This window comes from Melospiza georgiana, chromosome 14 (genome assembly GCF_028018845.1).
Source record: "Melospiza georgiana isolate bMelGeo1 chromosome 14, bMelGeo1.pri, whole genome shotgun sequence".
Classification (NCBI taxonomy): domain Eukaryota; kingdom Metazoa; phylum Chordata; class Aves; order Passeriformes; family Passerellidae; genus Melospiza; species Melospiza georgiana.
The window spans coordinates 13,188,753-13,211,967 of NC_080443.1; the positions used below are offsets into that span (position 1 = coordinate 13,188,753).

The 23,215-nt window shown below is 45.7% G+C and overlaps 1 protein-coding gene across 2 annotated transcripts in view; it reads left to right on the forward strand.

Annotated features, from left to right (window-relative positions):
* Positions 1-729: 729 nt before the first annotated feature.
* Positions 730-23,215, forward strand: part of GNAO1 (G protein subunit alpha o1) — a 141,318-nt gene continuing 118,832 nt past the window's right edge. Inside the window, exons 1-2 of one of the 2 annotated variants that reach the window (XM_058034318.1) lie at positions 730-1,291; positions 1,379-1,421. In XM_058034318.1, the coding sequence (XP_057890301.1) occupies positions 1,174-1,291; positions 1,379-1,421 (161 nt within the window). In that variant the 5' untranslated portion in view covers positions 730-1,173. The remainder of the gene's footprint in view (positions 1,292-1,378; positions 1,422-23,215) is intronic. The other variant, XM_058034319.1, reaches the window with a different exon arrangement.

Below are 23,215 nucleotides of genomic sequence, written 5' to 3' on the forward strand. Positions count from 1 at the left end.
GTCACAGCCCCAAGTGACACACTGCTGTCACAGCCCCAACACTCAGCTCTGCACTGCACCATTCCCACAGAATCGTGGGATGGCCTGAGATGGAAGTGACCCACAAGGATCATGGAGTCCAACTCCTGGCCCTGAAGAGGACATCTCCAAGAGTCACACCATGTGCCTGAGAGCCTTGACAAAATGCTTCCTGAAATCTGCCAGGTTTGGAGCTGTGATCACTGCCCTGGGGAACCTGTTCGAGGGCTCAAGCACGCTCTGGGTGAAGAACCTTTTCCTAATATCCAACCTAATTCCCCCGGGGCACAACTGCAGCCGTTCCCTCGGGCGCTGTCACAGCAAGAAGAGATCGGTGCTGCCCCTGCACTGTTCCTCCAGAGGAAGCTGCAGCCCACCGTGAGCTCTGCCCTCAGTCTCTTCTCCAGGCGGAACAAGCCAAGTGCCCTCAGCCACTCCTCGTACGGCTTCCCCTTTAGACCCTCCACCAAGGCAGACCCCAGCTCTGAGTCACCGGGAACGGGGAGCAGCAGCCCGAGCCGCGGCCTCTCCCGTTCGGGGACAGGCGAGGGGCCGGGCCCCGGGGCCGCGACCCCCGCCCGTGAGGAGCGGCGGCCCCGCCGCGGGCAGCGGGCGCGGGCCCGGGTGGGGCGGCCCCGAGCATGCGCGAGCCACGCGCGTCACGGGCGAGGCCGGCGGGAGCGCGCAGCCAGGCGCGCCCCCGCGCTCCCTCCTCCCTCCCGCCCGCCCGCCCGCCGCCGCTCCCGCGCCTCCATTCGGCTCCGCCGCCGCCCGCCGAGGAGGGGACAGCGACAGTCGGGAGCACGGGAGAGGGACGCACCCTCCCCCGCCGCCAACCCGTTTCCTCCTCCTTCTCCTCCTCCCCCGCCTCCGCCTCCGCCTCCCGGCCGGGAAGAGCTCGCCGTGCCCGCTGCAGCCCCGCTGGATGCACTGAGCGCTCGGGCGCGGGGAGAGAGGGGCAGGAGGGAGCCGGGAGCCCCGCCGCGGAGGCGCTGTGCTACCCGGAGCCTCACGGCCATTTGCTTTAATTCTTTTATTGCCCCCCGGCCGCCTCCTCCTTTCTGCCCGCGGGAGCCAGTCGAGGCGGCGGGGGCTGCATCCCCCCTCCCCCCTTTTTTTTTTTTTTCATTTTTTTTTTAAATTTTCATCGCCGCCATGGGATGTACCCTGAGTGCTGAGGAAAGAGCCGCCCTGGAGCGGAGCAAGGCCATCGAGAAGAACCTGAAGGAGGACGGGATCAGCGCGGCCAAAGACGTGAAACTACTCCTGCTCGGTGAGAACCCGCCGGTCGCCCCCCATCGCTCCCCTCTTCCTCCTCCTCTTCCCCCGTGCTTATCCCACCTCATCTCTTTTCCAACAGGAGCCGGGGAGTCGGGAAAAAGCACCATCGTGAAGCAAATGAAGTAAGTCCCGCGGGGGGAGCGAGCGAGCGGCGGTGCGGGGCGGGAGAGCGGGGCGGGGGCTCGCGGAGGTGAGCGAGGGCCGCGGGCGCCATGTTTACCTGAGGGGACCGCGCAGGCACAGCGCGGCGGGGCCGCCGCCGCTCCCGGCGCTGTCCAGGGCCCGCTGGTGCTGAAGCGGCGCCCCGCGGCCTCGCCCCCGGCGGCCGTGCAGCGAGGCCGGTTGCCCACCTTCCCCCTCGGCGCAGATGTCCCCGGGAAGCGAGCCGCTGTCACTTAAGCTTAATGTCGGGGTGTTATCTGCCGGCTCTGCGGATTTAAACCAAGGCTCCCTGTCGCTGAAAGCCCCTTTTATTGAGCTGGTACCTTCCTCTTTTAATTAATGAACGACGAGCTTGGCCATTCATCTCATTCAAACCTCTCCTGCTCTGGGATCCGAGCCTCCCTATGGTACTCGGCTCTGCTCCTCGCTGGGGCTTCCCACACCCTTTTTTCTGTGTTTAATTAGGTGTAACTGTGTAATAAACAGCAGTGAAGAGCCCCACCGCAAGGTCTCTTCCAAGCATCCCCGTGGCTCGTGTAAATGCACCCCGTAGGAAAGCAGGTGAAGGGAAGGCTAATAGAGGTGGAGGCACACCCGTGGTGCGACTATTCTCCCCCCACCCATTTTTAAAAAAAAATTAAAATACAATGAAATTCCCCGTCCTCCCACCGCTACAAACATGACGGGCTGGTTGGAGGCGGGCGCCATCACGGAACGAGCCTGGGCGCTGGTTCAGGGTCTGGATTTCAGCTGGGAGCGGTTGCCGCTTTGCGATGCTGGTGGTTGCAGAGGGATCCGTGCCTGGGAGGGGCCCCCCCGGGACCGGGGTTGCTTAGCGAGGGGCAGAGGCTCGCAGAGGGGTATGGATGGGACGCGGGGAGCGGGGCGCAGGTCCCGGCGCGGGGACCCGGGGCTGCCGGGCCGCGGGCGGCTCCCGGCGCGGCGTTCAGGCGGCTCGTGCTGGACAGCGCCCGGCGGGGGCTCGAACCGCGCTCGGCTGCCTCCGGAGGGGCCGGGAGGAGCCTGATGGGCTCCGGGATAAGCAGAGGGGCCCGTGCCCGTCGCGAGCTGCAGCCCTGAGCTCCCGTAGCCGCCCCGGGTGTGCGTGTGTGCATGTGTGAATGTGGGTGTGAGAGTGTGTGTGTGAGTGAATGTGGGTGTGAGTGTGTGCGTGTGTGTGAATGTGGGTCTGAGTCTGTGCCTCTGTGTGTGTGAGAGAGTGTGTGTGTGAGTGAATGTGGGTGTGAGTGTGTGTGTGTGAGTGTGTGCCTGTGTGTATGAGTGTGTGTGTGAGTGTGTGTGAATATGGGTGTGAGTGTGTGCCTGTGTGTATGAGTGTGTGTGAGAGAGTGTGTGTGAATGTGGGTGTGCATGTGTGTGTGCATGTGTGTGCACCACGGGGGCAGATCTGGGCCTTCAGCCCAGCTTCCCTCCAGGCAGGGTGGTTCAGCAGGTGACCCGGATATTTCTGTATCAGCTCCGTGGCCGCTGTGCCCACCCCTCGGGGGTTCAATGAAACCATCATCCCCGCCTGAGGCTGTGCTTCTCCCAAGGCGCTGCGGGGCTGGGAGGTCTCATTATGAGGAGACTTGCCTCTAGTGCACAGTGGTGTCCATGCCTTCTCCCACTGACGTTTGTGTACCCTACTTCTGTAGAGGCTCTGATTATCCCCTTTCACTGTTTGAAAGGGGGCTTTTCCCCCTTTCAACCCCACAGTTGATTTGGGTCTGGGGTGGGGTAGGTTTGGTTTGCTCTTGTTTGTGTGCAGGAGGTGGATCAGGAGACATGTCGCTGCAGATGAACACCAATAAATTATTTAATCTCTAGGAATTGCTTCTGCAGAAGCATGCTGGAATGGCGGGCGATGGGTTTTGGTTGAAGGGAGAGGCTGTAGGAACTACAACAGCAGAGTGCACACGTAGAGCCCATAGGCAGGAGGGTGCCAGTGACCACACTGGCTACACAATAAGCATACAATCACTCTTGTTTTCCAAAGAGCAGAGCTCTTGTTTTTTGAAGCAAATCACGTCAAGATAATAACCTGTTTGCTGGACTAGATTGGTATATTGAGAACTGAAATATACCCATTTTGTGTGTGTGTGTGTATATATATATGTATATATATACACATGCATTTCATTAAAACTACTCAAAGTAAAGCATGCCAAGCTTGCAGCTTTGTACCTAATGTAAAAACATCAAGGAAGCTGCTATGATGGATGGGCTCACAGTGCTGGAAACTGGGAGGCATCTGTGAGTGTGGAAACTCCAGTGGAGTGCGCGGAGGCCGGGGTGGGGACAGCGGTGTTGCCATGAGCACGGCAGCAGCATCTGGAGGGAGCCGCGCAGCCGCGGGCGCCGCGAGAGCGACGGGGAAACCAACACTGCCCAAAATTAATTTAAATATAATCTAGGCATTAGCATTTCACCTGGTCAGGCTCCATTAGACAGCCTTGCTGAGAACCTAATGAATTCTTAATAAAGATTAAATCGCATGTTCATTAGATTTTGATGAAAGAGTGCTATTTTTTTTTTAATACTGTATTATTGGTGTGCTTCTAGATAATAAATCTCATCCTCATGAATGGCTCAAGCAGCTTCACACTTGGATATTGCTTTGAAACAAGCACAGGAATCTAGAGGCAGATTGGAGAATGCTAAGACAAAGAAACAGAGAGCAGACATTGTTACATAGGACTAGAAGAGGTTACACACTGCCCAGTTAGTCCTCGAAATGTTAGGTAGCAGGAGAAAAACTAGAAATTACAGTAATTTGAGAGTGTAGCCAGGATGTAGATAAGGATTTGTAAACGTAATTCAGGATTTTTTAGTGGAAATATTTGGAGATACCTTTTAGTTGGTGAATGGGGGGTTATCGATCAAACCAAGAGGTACTGGTGAATGACAGAGAGGTGGAACTGGAGTCTGGTATGTACATCCTAAACAGTGGCAATACAGGCTAGGAATGACACTTTTCTTAGCTCCCATGGTTGTTTTGACACCCTTCAGCCTTGCACTTTGACTATTCCACCCTGGCTGATTAATTTTGCTGTATTTTTTCACAACCAGTCCTGCAGTCCAGATGCTTTTACCCATGCCTCAAAATGAAGGGTCGGAGCCAAGCTAGTCAGAGGAACCGTTCTGAAAGGCATGGTTGTGCCATGCAAGCCAATGAGACTCCAGAGTGTGCCACTGCATTCAGAATCAGGCTGTGTCCAGATTCTGTTTTCACTCAGCTTAATCTAAAAACCATCTGTAACCAAGCAAAGCTCAGGCTTTCCTTTAAAATCTAAGCTAGATGGTGAGAGTTACCAGACAAGAGAAATTCATCTTCCACTCACACCACCCTATCTCAGTAAATTCACAATATAGGAGTGCAATGGATATTAATATTTTTTAGATCTTGTGTATTCAAATAAATGTTGAGCAGATGCAGAATTTGGAATTTATAATCTTCTTTTTTTGTAATACCTGGATTGTAGCATGAAATACAGACTGATGTTATTTTAGGATATTTTTGTGGGGACTTAAAACTCTGGTGAATATGCTTGTTCATCAGAAGCCTCAGCAGAGCAGGACACCAAGCATATCTCTATCTCTCACTGCTTAGCATGGCACTTAAATCTGTGACACAATCCAGTGGTGAGCAGGGCTGGACTGCTCGGGTGGGGACACCATCCACTGCCTTCAGCACCAGGCTTCCAGGGAACCCAGTGTTTAATGGTGCTTACGCAGAGAGGCTGACTTAGCTGGCATGGCTTCAAAAACAATGTCCTGCCACCTACTCAGCAGCCACTGTTCTGGTTGGTGAGCCAGGGCAATATTTCACCTTCCCAAACAAGGGGCTAGCAATAGGTGTGGCACTCCAGAGGAGACATGGCTTCACCTGCCCACAGGAAAAATCTCGGGGCTTGGGTTTTGGTTTTGGATTTTGCTTTTGCAGAAGCAGCTTCTGTCCCCTGCTGAGCTGGGCACAGAGATTGGGTCCAGCTCCTTTTCACAAGATGCCAGAGCTTCCAGCCCTGCATGTCCTCCAGAGCAGCTATGTGCCTCTTCACCAGAAGTGCTGGCAGTAACTCAGTTGATAGGCTTCTCTGCCGTGCTAGTCATTTTCACAAAATGTCTTTTATGTTAAGTATGAGAAGGATGGAAATATACAATAAGGAGAAAAATACACTAGTATACAGTGTTTATCTTGAAATATCTACTATCTTCTCCCCAGCAGCCATCAGTCCCAACAGCCGGCTGATACATTGTTCTGACCTTTTTCAAAAAGCCCCTCAAAACAGCCCCAGGTTCTACTTGCTCTCTATGTAACCAAATTACTTATAATCTAATGAACTTCTTCAGTGAGAAGCAGTCCCCGCCCACTGGTTTTGCAGCAATTTGATGCCAAATGCCGTTGAAATGAAATGATGTGTTGTGAACACCCACTTCAGTGCTCTTTGCTGCATGTCTGTGTCTCAAATCCTTAGTGATTTCACACTTGCAGCCCCTTCCCCCAGGAATACTTCACCCCACAGGGGCTAACAGCACAGAATTGCTTCGCCTCTGCAGCATCTTCCCAGGGACAGGGCTGCAAACTGTGTCTTCATGGTCTGTCCCACTCCCCAGCACAGCTCTTCTGGCACTGGGTGCAGAGCCCCACTCGGCTCTGCTTCCATCTGGGAGCTGTTTGATCATGGTGGGAGCTGGCAGCCCAGAGGCACAAACCTCACTGGAGCACCAGGTCAGGCCGAGCCATCCTCATCCTTACTTGTCTCCTGCTGTTTTCCAGGGTTTCTGTGATTTAAAGCCCAAAGTAGGGCAGCGACAGGCTGCACCTGGGCAGAATTTGAGCTGGGTTTCAATAAGCAGGGGAAAGGGCTGCAGCCTTCCCAATGAAGTTGTGCCATTCTCCCAGCACCTGCCCCAGCGCTCTCTGCCGCGGGTGCGGATTTGGCACCGTGCGTGTGGCACACGGACCAGCAGGGAGGAGGCTCTGGTGGGGCTGTTTTGGCAGTGGAACCTGCAGGGAAAGCAGCAGCAAACTGCCTGCTGGGGCAGCTCTGGGATGTTGGGATGGCAGCTGGGCAGTGTTACCCACCCTGAGCAAGGCAGGGTCTCCTGCCAGGGTGTCAGAGATCATCCCAGCGGAGGCTGCTGTAGGAGGGGGCTCTCTCCTCACAGCAACGTTTTTCCCCACCTTCACAGATGCTTTCTTGCATCTGTGGATGCTGTGGGTGTCATGTTCCACAATTTGCAGTGGCAAAGCACAGGGAGCTTGCTCCTGAAGCAGGCAAGAATAAGAGCTGGGAATAGAGGAGAGTAAGGCTGTTCATTGTGGCTTGTAGTTGCAAAGACTAATCATGTTTTCAGCATTTATTTCCTTCCTCTTGGATTTTTAATTGTGCCAAAACATTAACAACCGTAGTTCCTTCTTTTATATTTAAAGTTCTTGTTATTAGACTGAGAGAGATTTGAGAGAAAAGCAGTAACAATATTAGGAGGCAAGATGGAATACATTTTGGGTTTGTGTTTTTTCTTTTTCCTTGACAGATCTTAATTTGTTTCTTGTTTTAGGGACTCATAAAATTAAAAATATCTTTCAGTGACAACAGTGAACTGCATAGCTTCTCCTCTTCCAACCCAGTTTTAAAACCTCAAAAGAAATTTGCCTGTCATATTCTGACATGACACATCTAGTCCTGTTGGAAATGTTTTAGCAATCTAATGAGATGAAAGCAGTTGTTTTAATGAGCTCAGAAGAAAGAGACAAATCTGCTGCACAAATGTAACCAGGGATCTGTTTTGTTTTATGGCTTGGCTAACCCAGAGGTTGTAAGAGACATTAGATTGACAAATGAATTAGGTAACAAATTAAAGCAGGTTGTGGTTTTCCTCTTCAGTCTATCCTTTCCCATTTGTCTGGCATACAACTTCATACCTGATGTGAGTTCTCCAGGGTGCTTACCTGTGGGATATGGGGGAGATTGTCAAAATGGGTGAAGCATGAAAAAGAGACAAATAATGGAGATCAAGGCACTGTGTTGGCTCTTCCATTTGGTCTGGTCAAGAGAAAGAGTGAAATGAAGAAGTGCTTCACTGATGGCCAAGGCAGATTGCTGGAGAGTAAGAGCAGTCAGGAATGTCTCACACTCCCATAATTACATAGTTTTCTTTAGTCCCCTTTCAGAGTTACAGCGTGCCTCTGCAAGTATCAAGCTCCCTTGGTTTCTCCTGGATCTGCAGGTTACAAAATCACAAAGGAGTGTTGAAGCTGGTGGATATGCAGCCAGAAAGTGTGATGCAAATGCAGATCCAAGAGCTCAGTTTTGCAAACTCCTGCTCAGATAGTGAAGAAGGCAGAAAGCTTTTCTGATGAGGCAGCAGCTGTACACAGTGCACAGACAGACCCCTCCTCTACACTCTGAAGTCTGTGCTCACACCCTGAGTGCAGCTGAGTGTGAAAGATGGGATTTGGTCCTTTATTTATTACGTTGGTTTAAAGCGGAGCTCCAGCAGATAAGAATTGCCAAAACCTTAAATTCAAGTGACCAGGGTGTTTAAGAGTCTAGTCCCTTTTTCCTGGTGCAATTGCAAATCTCCTGATATTTGGGGGTTTGTGTAGAGCCTGAAATTATTTCTGTGGAGCCTGGACTCAGATGATGACTGGATCAGCTCTGATTTCAGGTGGTCTTTGCTTAGATGTGTATTTTGTTTTTGAAAGAAAACATCAAAACATCCAGCTCTCCTCACTTCAGAGAAAAGTTAAAAAATAAATTACCTTATTCTAGCCTGAGTACTCAAGAACTGAGTATTCCCAAAATGAAGGTGAGGAAATCAAATAAATCTCAGTGGCTTGGTTACTTTTGAAGCCTGATACCTTTTAGCAGTGGTGATACTGAAACCAGCAACCTGGCTTATTTCAAATCAATCTGAATGCTACTGACCCCAAATCCTCTCCTTGAGCTCACTGGACTTTGGGCCAAGTTCTTCCTACACTGAAGATGATTTCTATTCAATCTGTAGGTTTTATGAGATGTGATGAATTTCAAATTTTTCTGTGACACTTGGTGGGATCCTGGATGTTGCTAAGTTTCATTCACAAAACCAAAACCAGGAAACAAAAGGATCTGAAAGGCATTGGCGCATTAAATCTACAGCCATTTTTCTTGCCTTAATTTTTTTTCTCTTACTCATAGAGGGAAATACTGATGATTTGTGCCATGCATTTTCTAATGCTGAAGAAATGCTCTGCCTTATGTAAAAATCCCCCTAAACCATTAATTGAATCATTCTCATTTTATTTTTAAGACCATTCAGGAAAATGACAGATGTAAGGGAGGTTGGAGGATTACTGTCCTGATTATAAGATGCTCTTAGGAATCTGCCTAAAATCGAAAAAGGCAAAAGGCTGGAAAATGTTACTGAGTAACACAAAGCAAAGGAACTGATGGTTTTCTAATGCTGAAAAAAAAAAAGAGAAAAAAAAAATTAATCCAAAACTCAATTATTGTGCACTTACTGCAATATTAGAATAAAACTCTTGATGGAGGCATTTCTTAACTTACCAATAAAAATGCTTACTCTCCCCAGCTGTCACATTAATTGAGAAAGAACTGAGGAGTGCCCTCAGAAGGGAGCCCAGGAAACTGTGTAGTAAGCTGACATCACTCTTTTTTCCAATTGCTAATCAATAAAGTTTTTGACATTGCAAGGGAAGGACTGGCAGAGCTGAAATTACTTTGTTTTTCTTTATTCTTGGGCATGTCCTACTTTGCCTGGTCACCAAAAATTATTTCAGTTCATCAGCAAACCTTTTATCTGAGCATAAAATCTGTAAGCTTGAAACAAAGGAGCTGGAATACACCAGCTTGAGAGAGAGAGACAAGAGAAATGGGTAACAGGGTCCTCCTGCAATATACAGAATTTGGGCTGTTAATAGCCCTCTTCTTCCCACCAGGCCCATCTCTGGGGTCTTGTGCCCTCAGGAGTCAAAGACAATTTATCATCTCTTCTATTTGTTACAGGATAACTTGTGCAGTCTTTCAGCAGAAATTCTGCTGGTTCATGTTGCAGGAGCTGCTTATGGCAGAAGGTTGGGAGATGCTGAACCTAGTAAGGGCTTTGAGGTGTGATCTCTGACAAAGCCCAGAGCTCTTGACTGACTGTTTAGGATTGAGGTGTTCCAGCAAAATTTGGAGCAGGTTTCAGCAGGATCCAATGCAGGTAGGAAATAGAGGGTTTTATAACAAGGAAAGGGATTTTCTTCTCTTTGGCATGTGTCAAGCTACGTAGTGTAGGAATAGGGGAATCCATGTTTCCACTGGGAGGCCATGAAAAATGTCTTCAGTTGAGTGCTTTAGCAGCCTTTCACTTGTCCAAGATAAAATATCCTCTTTAGAGAATTCACGACCCCAGTCTTACACCTTGGCAGCGAGGCTGGCAATGGACATTTTGTCTCTGTGCACGTCCCTCCTCTGAAACATAACCCCCCAAGTGCTTCAAACAGTCTGAAAGGCAGAGCAGTGACTCATGCTTTGAGATTCCAGCAACTTCAGACTTGTATTAAATTCTCTTGTCTACAAGAGCATAATCAACAGCAACTTGTACACACCATAACAGTCTGGTACTTGGAGTATTTCTGCATCAGCTGGAAATCATTACAGAAGGGAATAAGATGAGAATGGGCCTCTATTGAGGAAAATATCACTTAAATGATAAAAATGTATACTACCTCCTAGCATAATTGGGTGGTTAATCCTCACCCTCTTAGAGCTCATTGGAGTTAGTAGCTCCAGTTTTAAGGCATTAAGTAAAAGTGTATAGGAAAGGCTAAGTGCACAAAATAGACCTTAAGCAGAAATATCTACGTAACAAATGAGAAGTTTTAGAGGTGGATTTCTAGAGCTGCAGTGTGTGCCATCTCACAGTGATATAGAGATGTTTCCCCACTGCCATTACAGTGCTCCTTATTCATTACAGCTGGACCTTGCTATAATCCAGCTCCTGCCTTTACAGCAAAGGAGGGAGAATATCTCATTTTGATGTCTCACAATGAAATAGTCCCATGTATACATTTCTGGAGGAATTTTGTGTGGAACTGGTGCAGATCAGCTCTGGGGCTTTTCAAAATTCATAGTGAGATCTTAAAATTACTTCCATGTGGATCTGCATGCCCTAATTTCAGACTGCAACAGCTAAGGCTATGTGAATTTGTCATCCTCTCCTGTGTTTCTAAATGGTTGGCATGGCAGGGCACGTGCTCCTCCACAGCATGAAGGTTCCTGCTCAGCTTCATCCACAGGAGAGAAGTACCATCCTCATAATGAGTTTTAAATGTAACACAATCAGCTTGGCTTCTTAAGTAGTGCAGAACTGAGTATTTGATTCAGTGCATTTTGGGAATCTGTTTTTATTTACTCACAGCCTCTTTACATCTCTAAGCAGTGTGAAAGGGTGTTACAGCAGGGGTGGTTACCAGGTGGTTTGGCTTGTTGCAAATAAACCAGCTCCTTCCACTGGGCAAAGAGAGCTCTTACTACAGTGCTCTTGGGAGAATAAGAAATTGGTCACTCATTGCCAGGCTGCTGCACTGATGCCCAGGGGATAGATGCTCCTTCCCAGGGTTAGGTGGGGACCCCATCTCACCTCCTGGAAGTTCTAAAATGGGCAGATTTGTATCATTGGAATGTCTGTCTCACCACAGACACTGCAGAGCCTTTGTCATCATATTTTGTCAGTAACACCAGCACAAATCACTGGGATGAAAGAAAATTGTCGTGATGAACATACACCTCAGAAAGTCATCACAGTGTTCATTAATCACCAGTCACTCTTTGGTGATTAATTATTTAGCCAAATTGGAAAAAATTTTCCACATGAATGAGGAGATATTTACTTAATAAAGCAGAAAACTCCTAGAAGCATGCCCTTGTTTTCCTCAATTTAGCAGTATGATAAATTTATATCCTCCTGCTTTTACCGCTCAGGAAAAAAGCCACGGTGCTGTATCAACTTGTTGCTGTTGGTTTCTGTCCAGCCAGTTCTTCAACAGGAAACCTGATGCTGCTCAGTGTGTGCATTTAAGATGTTTAAATGGTAGATACATGAGCTGATGGTCATGGTTTGTTATCTGCATCTCTCTGCATGCCCTGAGCCCTTGTGAAACACTGGTAAGGAGGAACAGGAGAGTTCGGTGCCAAATCCCAGCTCCAGGGTTGGCATTTCTCCAGCACTGACTGATGGCATCAGGGTCACATTAGAAAAGAGGAAGGGCCCCCAATACCTTCATCCTGGCACAGCCTTGTGCTTAATAAGAATTCCCCTGGAAGCATGCTGCTGGGACCAGCCAGATCTTATCTCTGCAGTGAGCTGGGATGTGCAGGACAGAAGAAAGCCAGTGCTGGCACCAGGTACTGATAGCAAATCAAAATCTTGGTATCTTCTGTGGTGATAGGGGTGATGCCTGTTCAGTGCCTGCTTTATTAAAAGCATTCAACAACAAACGTGTGAAGAGGAAAGAAACACTTAGGAGAGCCCATAAATGGTAAAAAGTTAGTGATTAGTAATTTTAACATATTTCAATAAATAATTCAGAATCTAGCCTTTATTTTTCTACGTAAGTTTTATTTTATATACTATTTCTGTTTACTGATAATTTCAAGAAATCTATTTATTTTAAATTTATATTTAGCTGAACAAATTATAAAGTTTTTCCTACATGACAGAGCATGAAAATTGAATTATTACACTGATACTTTTAGTTCTGATCAGTGAGATCAAATAGTGCTAATTTCCCCATCTGTGATTGAACAAATAGGTGAGGCCTTCTGGCATAAACATATATACAGTAGACAAGATTAAATTAAATTCTGATTTTATTCACTACTCCTTCATGGTCTTTGAAATAGGTTTTTGGAGTTTCCAGTAAAAAATTGGAAAAAAGTTCTTACGAAGTGTCCAGAACAATGGTACGAGCCCAGCCAAAGCAGTGTATTTAAATTCTAAATAACTGGATAAATATACTGAGATTTTTAAAATAACCAAGATCATCACATTTTTAGTGGCTCCCTCACTAACTTGGGCACACACTGGTGCAGCACAGAGCCTGTCTGAAGCTCTCAGACACATCCTGCTCAGTCTGTTCTGCAGGAGAATCCTCCTCATTCAGCAGAACCATTGTCTGGATCCTCCTGAAGACTCAGTCCATGCTTAACTCTCTGCTGTTGGTTTTCAGCAGCTGTGTGAGGACTGTGCAGCTCAGCACTGCTGCACTGAGGCCACAGCACTTACAGGCCTTCCAAATTAGAGCTGCAACTGATCTGCATGTGGTTAAGTTTAGGAGGTAGCTCAGGTTTCATTCATGCTCAGACCTAAACCCCAGAACAACTGAGTTTTCTAATGCTGTGCACATCAACATCAACGGGCTTGAACAGAACTGGGTTAGCACCTTAGCCTTGCTGAAGATCATAATCTCTGCTTGTGCTGATTGCCACACAGTTTTAGTGCCACTCTGTATATCTAACCATTGTCCAAATATTATTCTGTTTCTTACTCCTTTTGGAAAATAAAAGATCAGGGAAAAAATATTATTCTTGCGTTGTGGGCTTTTTCATGCCACATGCATTTCTCTTTTGCCACAGGAGCTCTCAGGTACCAGCTTTCAAATTTATTTCAGTTACAGTTCTTTGCCATGTTACTTATATAAGGGGAAGGAAAAAACACTGGTTTTAGAAGAGCAGGTTTAATTGTAGCATTTTATATGTGTTTAATGACTTCAAGAAATGAGGTTGTGTGAAATCATCTGGAACTAAATCTTCCTTCCCCCCCTCCCCCTACTTGGTGCATACAAAGCAGCATCTGAAATGTCACATTCAGTTTTGGATCTCCTAAATCAAGGGGTGAATCACTGAGAAATTGGGCCCTCCAAGGTATTTGGGCTGGTGCACAGGTCGAGTAAAGGGGGCTGAGGGAGCTGAAGAACTGAAATCTGAGGAAGACCTTGCTGCTCCTTTCCACCACCCAAAGAGAGCAGGAGAAGAGGTGAAGCCAGACTCTTCTTAGAGATACACAGTGAAAGATGAGAGGCAACATGGAAGCATTTCATGGAAATATATATAAGGAAAGAATGTTTCATGGGGAGGTTGATGCAAAAGTAGAACTGGACCCAGGAAAGGGGAGAATCATCATCCTTGAAGATTTTCCAAACTCAACAGGACAGGGACATATGTGACCTGGCCTACATGAGATGGTAGCTCTGCTTTGGACAGGGACCTCTACCCCAAGTTATTCAATGATTCTATGATGAGAAAATCCAAATTAGTCTCCTTACTCAGTGTTCCTAATGGCAATGCTGCCTGAAGATCTGCCTCTCTAATTGGAAACCAGAGGGACAGTGTTGCACAGCACTAGCAGAATTTTCCCTGTGAGTGCATGAAAATCCAGTCTTAGCTGGGACTGCTTGGTTATCATTCCCAATTTCCCCTCACAACACTTTGGTTTGTTTCTTTGCTTCTGAGTGTTGTCTTCTTGGATTTATTCCATACAGCATGTTACTGTCAGCCTTCTGAAATCCTGAGCTGGGGTTTGGCTAACATCTCGTTTGGTTGGTGGTGTCTGTCCCTACCAGCTGTGGTGGTATGGTGGCACTTGTATGGTGATCTATGGCAGTGCAGTGAACCAGACTGTGGCACTGATATGAGTTAATGTAACTCAAAAAATATCCCAAAATCTCAGAAAGAAATGTCTGTCAAATGCTCCCTTAAGGCAGCAATGTACTGAAGGTTGAGATGTGGGCTTGTATTGAAGGATTCAGTCACTCCTGGCTAGTTCTGTGTGCTAGGGCTTAATTTCTGAGGGTAAATCAGTCACATTCATGATTGAAAAGCAGTTTCTAAGTTCTTCTGTACCTTTAGGCATTTAAATGATGTTTTTTCCCAAACCAGCCTTATTTTGTCTGTGAGTTCTTGTAAAAGAAATGCAAATCTCTCAGTGGCTTGAAATGTCTTTGTTGTTTAAATAAATTTCCTGTGATGCATAACGCAGTGAAAAGGAAAGTGTAGCCATTTGTTGCTGTTTCACTGTATTTAGACCATCTTTCATGCTTCTAGAGGTCAAATCCATTTAATCTGGTTATGCTATTTCAATCACATTTACATTTTTAATGCAAAGCTCAGGTTTGCTTCACACTAGAATGATCGCTCTGGTTTTGTAACAAGCTTGAGTCGTCCTGGGCTTTGGAGACTTCTCTCTTCTATTTTCCCTCAGTCTTAGACACAGTCTTTGTCATTTATAAGGTAACTTTCCCTCTTGAGGTGCCAAGATGTTACAGAATCCTGATTACAGGAGTGCTGAACAACATTTTGAAATTCCATGTTACTGGGAGCAAATTTTGAAGCCTGCATTAAAAGCCTGCCATTGATGTGGTTACCCTAACCTTGATATTCAGGGTGGTTTGCATAGGTCACTGCTGCCTTTTAAAGGGAGAGAGAGAATTGCATCCTCACCCATCTCCCATTCAGACAGTGAGCTATCCCAGTGCTCCTCTGGCCTCACAAGGGCTCACCAGTTCACAGCTTCATTAGGACACCTTTTGTGCTCTTACTGTAAATAAACCAGGCTAGAAAGTCTTCCTTGTGAAAGATATTTGTCACATCCATAGCTTCTCTAAAGCTCCAGAAGGAACCTGCCCTATCCCTTCCCTCTGTAAGTTTTGTGTTTCCTCTTTTCCTTATGAGAAGGTTTCCCACTTAAACACCTTTTTCCCCAGAAGAAGATGCTATATGTTAAGGAACTAGGAAAAACCAAGAAAGCACACCAGGTTGTGTAGTGTTCTTTGAAGCCTCACTTGCTTCTGAATTTGAACAATTCACTGCTCCCATTGCCTTTTGCATTAGTAACCTGCTGGCTTCAACTGTGTTCCTGCATTATCCCCCAAGGAAATAGAAAATAATAATAAACACTTGTTTTGTTTACTTGTTGCATCACTTACAAACATGCAGGAGAGAAATGGCCAGCCTGGCAGACGTTTAACACCAGCAGGCAAGACAAGAACTTAGTGCAGATAGTGAAAAAGAGGCAGAAAGTGACAGAGCTTGATCTTTTGAAGCAAGAGTCAAACAAGCAATCATGGTCAAGTTCAGGCTCTGGATAACAAAATGAGGTTGTTTGCTAAGCAGTCGTCCAGAAGACTGACAGCAGCTTGACACAACAATGCACAGACTGGACACCAACATCTTTATGTGAACCTTGCTTAAAGCAAGTGCCAAGAGTAAGAGGATCAGAGCTGTCAGAGCTGTTAAGAAGGGCAAAAGCTGGCAGCAGAAATGGCAAACCCCCATTCGCAGTGCAGGATGTAACCATAAGAGATTGCCCATGAGAGAGATGCTAGCAAGCTCTCTTTCCGTGGAAAGATTCAAATATTACCTTCCTAAATGAGGCTGAAGATGCAGGACTCAAAACTCTGGAAGCTAAAAGATACAATGATACAAAGTGCTTTGAGAGAAACTGTTTCAATTAAATTTCAGTTACAAGCAAGCTTTCTTTAATGTCTGATTTATTCTCTCCTAGAAGACCTCCTTAATACATATTATTGCAAGTAGTGGTGCTTACTGTAAGTGGAGAGACACTGAACCATTTGCCCAGAGTTCCTGCAGTATATCTCCAGCAGCAGTGTGCTGAGTGTAAAAATAAATGCAGACCTACAGGTACAGAAGCAGATCTTCTATCCAATTGCATAGTCACACTTAATTATTAATGACTGAAGTGCTGTAGTTTATCTCTAAGTAGCAAAACATACCCTGAATATCTCTCAGGTTATGTCAGATCGACAGAGCGTCAGTGCCAAAGACAATGTCAACTTTTCAGTGACGGATCAAGTACTGTGTACAGGAGCAAGAAAGGTGAATATTCAAATGAGAATCTCAGTTTCCTGTGATAACGAGCCAAGAATTCCACATTCAAGAGCTCATTGATGGAAGTTGCCCTTGTCATAGACAAAACAGTAAACAGCTTCAGAATAATGAATTACAAGCAGAAATTATACCAGTGAGTGACGGAGTAGATCATGGAAAGGTCATTTTGTCCATCTCTGTCCTAATGCAGATTTCTATTAGATTACATTTTCCTCAGTGTTCTGCATGGTTTACTCATAAATGACTTAAAAACATGGGTATTTAAATTGTTATATGAATTGTGAATCACTCAACTGCAGGTAGTTTTTGCATTAAAGAACTTTCTCCAATGGCCTGATAATTTTGTCTGAAATTTTCTCTTGCTTCTCTTAATCTCTTCTCCACACAGAACAGCTTTTATCACTTTCAGCTGGAGTAGTAAATATGACTGGTGAATCTCTGTGAGGACCTGAATCTTTTCTAGCCTTTGTATCAAAGTTTGGATGGAGGAGTTGGTGTGTTTTCCTGTACTGCAGATTTCCAGTGCAAGAGAGACCATCCTCAACCACAGACAGGAATTGTTGACTCCCCACAATGAAAAGAAATGGTTGGAGGAAGCAATGCCAGTTCAAGGTGGGAGATTTCACAGGCTACATCTCAGATCCCTCCTAGTGAATTTGTGTCTCATAAAGCAGGCTCAAAGCTGAAAGAAAGATTATGCTGATGGCAAACAAATCAGAAGTGGAGAGGTTGTGGCTAGACTGCATTTGGAGTGCTGGCCTGCCAGGAGCTCAGCGCAATTTTTGGGGAATGTGGAGGAGAAATCTTGAAATAACTTTTTAATGCTGCTGCAAAGTCCTGTTTGGCTATGCTGACCCAGCAAAGCAGAGGCTGTAAACCCAGACACAGCTTTTTGTCCACTGCAGTGACAACTGCATAGCTCTGCAGCCCTCCATGTCTTATCACATGTCTTTGAGAGGGCAGTGGATTTAATAAAGAGACTGGTCTTTCTGAAAAGCAGACTTCAAGCTTCACAGAACAAGCACTGGTGTTATTTGGGCTCTTGGTGCTTTTCTAAAAGTAGAAGATGCCCAAGAACTCGTATCTGCAGCTGGTGCTTGCCAGAAATGCTTGTATCATCTATATGGATGAGTGGAGAAAAGGGGGGAGAGAGGGGGGAAACGCCTTGGAGGGGAAACAACTGAGGAGATACAAATGAAAATTCAATTAAACAGAAGAGAAGGAAAATTCATAGTAGCATTGACGCCCTGCTCAAGGCTGCTGATGCATCTTGATTTCATCTCTAAACCTAGTGAATGAAGGTGACAGTGAAGAAAATAAATTACCTCCCTGGAAGGAGCTGAATTAGATGACCAGGAAGATGAAAACATTCAAATACAGATATTTTTCTATGATGTACCCAGGGCTTGTAACAAATTCAACCAGAACAATAGACCTTGGCCTTCTAACCATTCCAAAGCTTGTCCAATGTAAGAGGTTTTTTGTTTGGTTTGTTTGTTTGTTTATTGGTTTTGGTTTGGTTTGGTTTTGGGGTTTTTTTTTTTAGATTTTTTTAAGGTCTCAGTTTATTTGCCTACTGGAAGACTTGAAATGGACAATGAATGTAATCCCCTGTTGCCTTCCATCCTTTGTAGCCATCAGAATGATGCTAATTGGACATATTAAATTCAGAATGGTGGCATTTTGCACTCATTTTACATTCTGTGCTCAGTTATACTGGTGTGGGATATAGAAAGTCATCTATTGTGGTGGTTCTGGTTGCTACTGGTTTCCTGGTTTGTGGGAAAAGTGTCCAAATACTCAGTGTCATAAGCTGTTTTAGCAGAGAAGCTGAATGTTCTTTTCTCTTTTAAGATAAACTGCCATTCCTCCAGAATGTGGTCGTCATCAATTTATTTCAGCTTTATTTTGCTCTTTGCCAGCTGTGTGAGGAGCATGTTCAGTATAACCAGTCATTCCAATAGCTTAATTTCTCCCCTAAGTATTTTTCTTCTTTTGGGTTGTCACCACAATCCCATTTAAAAGCCTGCTAATAGTAATTGAAAGCCATTTTAAGCTTGCATGTAGTATCAGAGTTTGAGCTGCATTTTTTTTCTGTAAAACAGAAATAATAGTTAGCTATGACGGATACTAGGAAGCTAAACAACAGCCAAGGCTACCACGCTTTTGGAAACCTACATTGCTAAAAGAAACTCACAATCCAGAATCCAGTGAAATGAACATAAATCTTCCCAAGGACTTCAGTGGGATTCTGCTCAGGTTCTGAGGGCAAAGTGGGACCAGCAGTGGCCAGATGGAAGTTAGGCACAAAATAACCAGGAGCTCTGCCTTTGCAAAGAGGGCTCCTGGGACTGTGTTTAAGATGACAGTTATTGATTCTTCTACAGAAAGCAAAGGGCAGTGGAAGTGAAAGGGTGCTGGCTGGGTGGGACCAAGCAGTGTTTAAACCAAGTAGTCTTCTCCACTACTTGGAAAAGGATACAGCTTTCTTGGGAAGGAGGAGTCAGCTGATTGTATCTGTTCAATTCCTCGTTCTTAATTATTTTGGCCGATATCATCTATGTGCTAAGTCAATCCCAATGAATGGCATTTGAAACATCCCAATCAAAGTCATTACATTATCACATTCAGGCCAGGCTTTAAGTAAAAGAGATTTGGCTTGTTCTTTACGCTGCTTGGCCCCTTTCCCAAATCTACGGCCATTATAACAGAGGATTATCTGCACTGGAGGTTTTCTTCATTTCCATTAGGAGAAAAATTTCATTCAGTGCAGCAAGGGCAGCCTGAGATGGCAGGAGGAGATTGGCTCCATGCTGACGCCTTTGTTATCTGCTGAGCAGAGCCTGACACCCCCTGACACTGCCGGGGCCTTGGTGAGGGGCTGTTATTTATTTCAGTGTGTGGAACACATTGTGTTCTGAAAGGGAGGAGAATCAGCCCTTTATGAACAGGAGTCACTGGGCAGCATAGTCACCAAGCTGCAGGAGCTGGGCTTTGTTGATATAGTTGGTTTTCAGCAAGTGTCTTTGTTGGGCTTATCTTTTCTTTTAGTCTGCATCTCTTTGGTGATGTTTAAGGTGGATCTAGACTCCCCTGTCCTTCCCAACCCCTCTGCCTTTTCTAACACAAAAACACAGGGCTAGGGACAGACTCAAGTTTTTCAAGCTTACAGATCTCCATAAGGCCCCTTCGCTGAGATTCATAACTCCTTATCTAGAGATACCATCTGTCCTGCTGTGGTTGCCTTAGTTCCAGAAGTTCCTCCAATCAGTTTGAAGACCATGAGTGACCCTAATGCATTGATAGGCATTGCTTGCTGGTTTTCAAGACTGCACTACACCCTCACAAAAAGGGCTTCTGCTTGCTGGTTGACACCAAAGCAGTTTAACCTCTGCACCACACAACTCCTTGTAGCACCCTCTGTGACATGTTTGCATTGAAGTGGAAGCCAGCTGGTGCAATGTCCTCATGTCTTCCTAGAGCCTAGACACTGCACACATATGGTGTGTTCCCCCCCCGAGAGACATCATATGAACAAAAGACAAACTATTTTGAAGCAGTGACCAGCCTACACTGAATTCACTTAAGAGTTGAGAAAACCAGGAGTTTGGTTTTGGCATTAAACACTGAACCAGCAGCAGTGTAGGTATGGAAACCAGGAGGAGTTTTTTCTCATAGGTGTCACAGAAGCATTAACCTAGCTTTGCATGACACATTCATCATGCAATTGTCTCAACTTGGCCCACAGGGAATGTTCTTCAAGGGCTTGATCTTCCCAGAAGAGTCTTGAAAATATAAAGAAGTGAATAAAGAAATGTAAGTCTCAGACTCTGCTCTGGACCAGTGGCTTGTAGGGCAGTTCCTCCAAGACACAAACCCATAAGGGAAGAACAACTTTCTTTGTGCCAGATAACCAGACCTCTGGTTGCAGGAGCAACCAGTGGCTCTCCATGTGCAGCCACCTCCCCTCCCCACACTGCCTCACATCCTTGCTGCAAGGCTCCAGTGCAGCTGCTCTGCAGATCAGCCCTCAGGACCAAATGTGCCCTGCAAACCTGCACCACACTTCAGGGTAGGGTCTGGCATGTGGCTTGTTTATGCTCAAGACTAAATTCAGATTGCTGTCTTGTCAGGGTGGCTGCTAAGGTGGATTCACAGGACCAGGTGTCGCCAACCAGTTCATCGAGTATTCTGAGGTCTTCAGCTGGGAATAAATTTAAGCATGAAGAGAAGAATGCATAAGCATGGAGATGACATTTAATTATCTTTTTTATCCCAGAAACATGTTAACAGTAAAGCTGAAGGGGCAGTGGCCATAAGAAACAGCAGTAAAATGCCATTTGTTGCCCAAGATGGAAGTGTAAGTGTGACTTCAAAACCAAAATGAGAGAACTTACAACTGTAGATTTGTATTAAGATAACTGATTCAGACCTTGATGTCTCTGGGAACCTTAGTAGATAAATATTTTGTGTCACAGATAGCCAAACCAATTTAATCTGATATTGAACTTTCCATTTCCAGTTGATTTCTTACATTATGAATCTTTTAAGTAAAACTGTTTGTGGGTGCTGCAAGAGAAACAGCTCTTATCACACCTGGTTTTTCAATGCCTGCACAGAACAAACTGGTAATGTCCTGCTCTGTTCCCACCTAGCTGACGTGTGGGAGGTCTGGACTTTGGTCAGTCCAGGAGCAGGAAGGGAAGTCTGTCCCAAAGGGTAGAAATGCAGTCCTGCATGCAGGATTATGCTGCACACCTGCAGATGCAATCAGGCTGTGCAAGAACATATTCCACAGTCCAGGAAACCCAGATTGGGGTGCAGCAGCTCAGCAAATTCATGAAGTACCAAGGCAGATTTTATCCAGTGGTGCTGTTTGATTATTTGTTGGTTTTGCTCTGATCAAATTTGCTTTGTTGCCACAATAGTAAACATGGTACATGTGAAGCTCAGGGCCATGAGCCTGTATAAAGGGATAAGATAATGGCTGTTGCTTGAGCCTTTTACTGTCTTTGTAGTTAGAACAGTTATTGGAAGGCACTAATCCCTTTCTGCTGATTATTGACTTTTGAATGAATCCTCATACACTCTCCAGCAGCAAAACTTGTGGGTTTTCAGGCTCACTAAAGCTCAATAGAACCAAGACCTTGTCATTTATTTTCGCTGTTACTATTATTTTTCTATTTCAAAGCAGAGTTTTCTGCTGTGAATTTCCTACTGTTTGATCACAAAAGCAAGCAAGGGAAATTGTTATTTTTCATCCTGAAGCTTTTGTCCTTTTTACTTTTCTAATCCACGTGAGGCGACTTTGCTGGTCATTAGCCGAGTCAGTAAAGCGAGCTTTCTTTGTTGGGCGAGAGCAGGGAAACATCAAGTGTCTGGTTCCATGGCAGCAATTTGCTCTTGAAATAAAGCAAGCGTTGATAAGTTGCTACCCTCAGCTATATTTGTCCTAGTAAATAAACATCATCAGGATTTGAGCACAAATACAAGTTGTTTTGCTCTGTTTAACTATTCTGAGATTGTGTTGGGCTAACAGAATTTCCTCTGCATCAGATGGGCTTGTTCCATTGCACGCTCGTTTCGCTGATGATGTGTTTCTGCACACCTAGCCAAGGATGGATTTTTTAATGCATTGATCAGCAGAGCAAATATGCCTGGAATGCATCCCATTAATGTAAAGCAAGCAGTACATGCTTTTGATGGGTTTGCTTTTTAGAGGCCAAGGTTTCTAGCAGTGGAATGATTTGCCTTTGCAGTGCCTGGGAATGGTGGATTTGCTTAGAGGGTGCTGTGGTGTGCCAGCACTGGTCACGCAGGGGACATCACACCCTCAGTGCCCACACTGCCAAGCCAGCTGAAGGGCAGCAATTGATACGTGCTGGCTTAGGCAGGCCACAAAAAGCCCTAAGGATTTGTCATTGGGAGAAAGATTCAATTTTCCAGGATACTGATAAAAATGGTCATTATACCTTTGGCAATGGCCTGTTCAGCTTCAAAGTGAAATTGCTCACTTGAACCTCACAAAATCAGGATTGTGCTTCTTCCCTGACAGGCAGCAGGACCCAAAATAAAATAAAGCAGCAGCAGGAGACCAAGTGAAACACAGCACTGACATTTGTTCCACTTGGAGCAGTGGAGTCACCGCTAATTTGGGCTGGAAGGTTGGAGCACGTGGCAAGAGACAGTTTGATGGTTTCAGTAAATAAACATATTGGGTCAGTCTGTAGCTGCAGGTGCCACACATTCTACAGTGAGGTGAATCACAGAGAAATAGGCCAATTCCACCCCTTTGCCATCACAAAATTTCCCATAGTCTTTTATAGAAAATTCAAAGGGATTACCCAACTTCCAGACCCAATCCTGACATTTCATGGGGCTTTCAGCTGCTTTGGCATGCTGCAGGATTTGCAGTATCCATCACTCTCCCCACCCACTTAAACAAACAGATATCCATACTCCAGTTGGCTGCCCCACCTGCTGTGCACCTGAGACCCAGAGAAAATGCTTTTCTTCACACTTCTGATGAGCAATAATTAGATTAGGGAAGTTCACAGTGCTGGAGGAAGGCTCTCCTCCATGGAGAATCACCCAGTGCAAGTTAGTAAAGGATCAGGACAGCTCGATTACAGTGATTTGCCAGAGCACAAGCAAGCTGTAACCTGAGCAAGATCGCATCACACGAGGAACTCTACATCCAGCACAGAGGTGATTCCTGCTGCAGAGAGGTGTGCTCTCACTCATTCTCCCTGCTCCTTTTAAACCTCTCAACCAATCAAATCATGCCTTGTGCATTGGAAATGGTGAGTTCCAGCTTCAGTGAGTTCTGTCCCAAAAGTGAGCATCAGTTTGGTTCC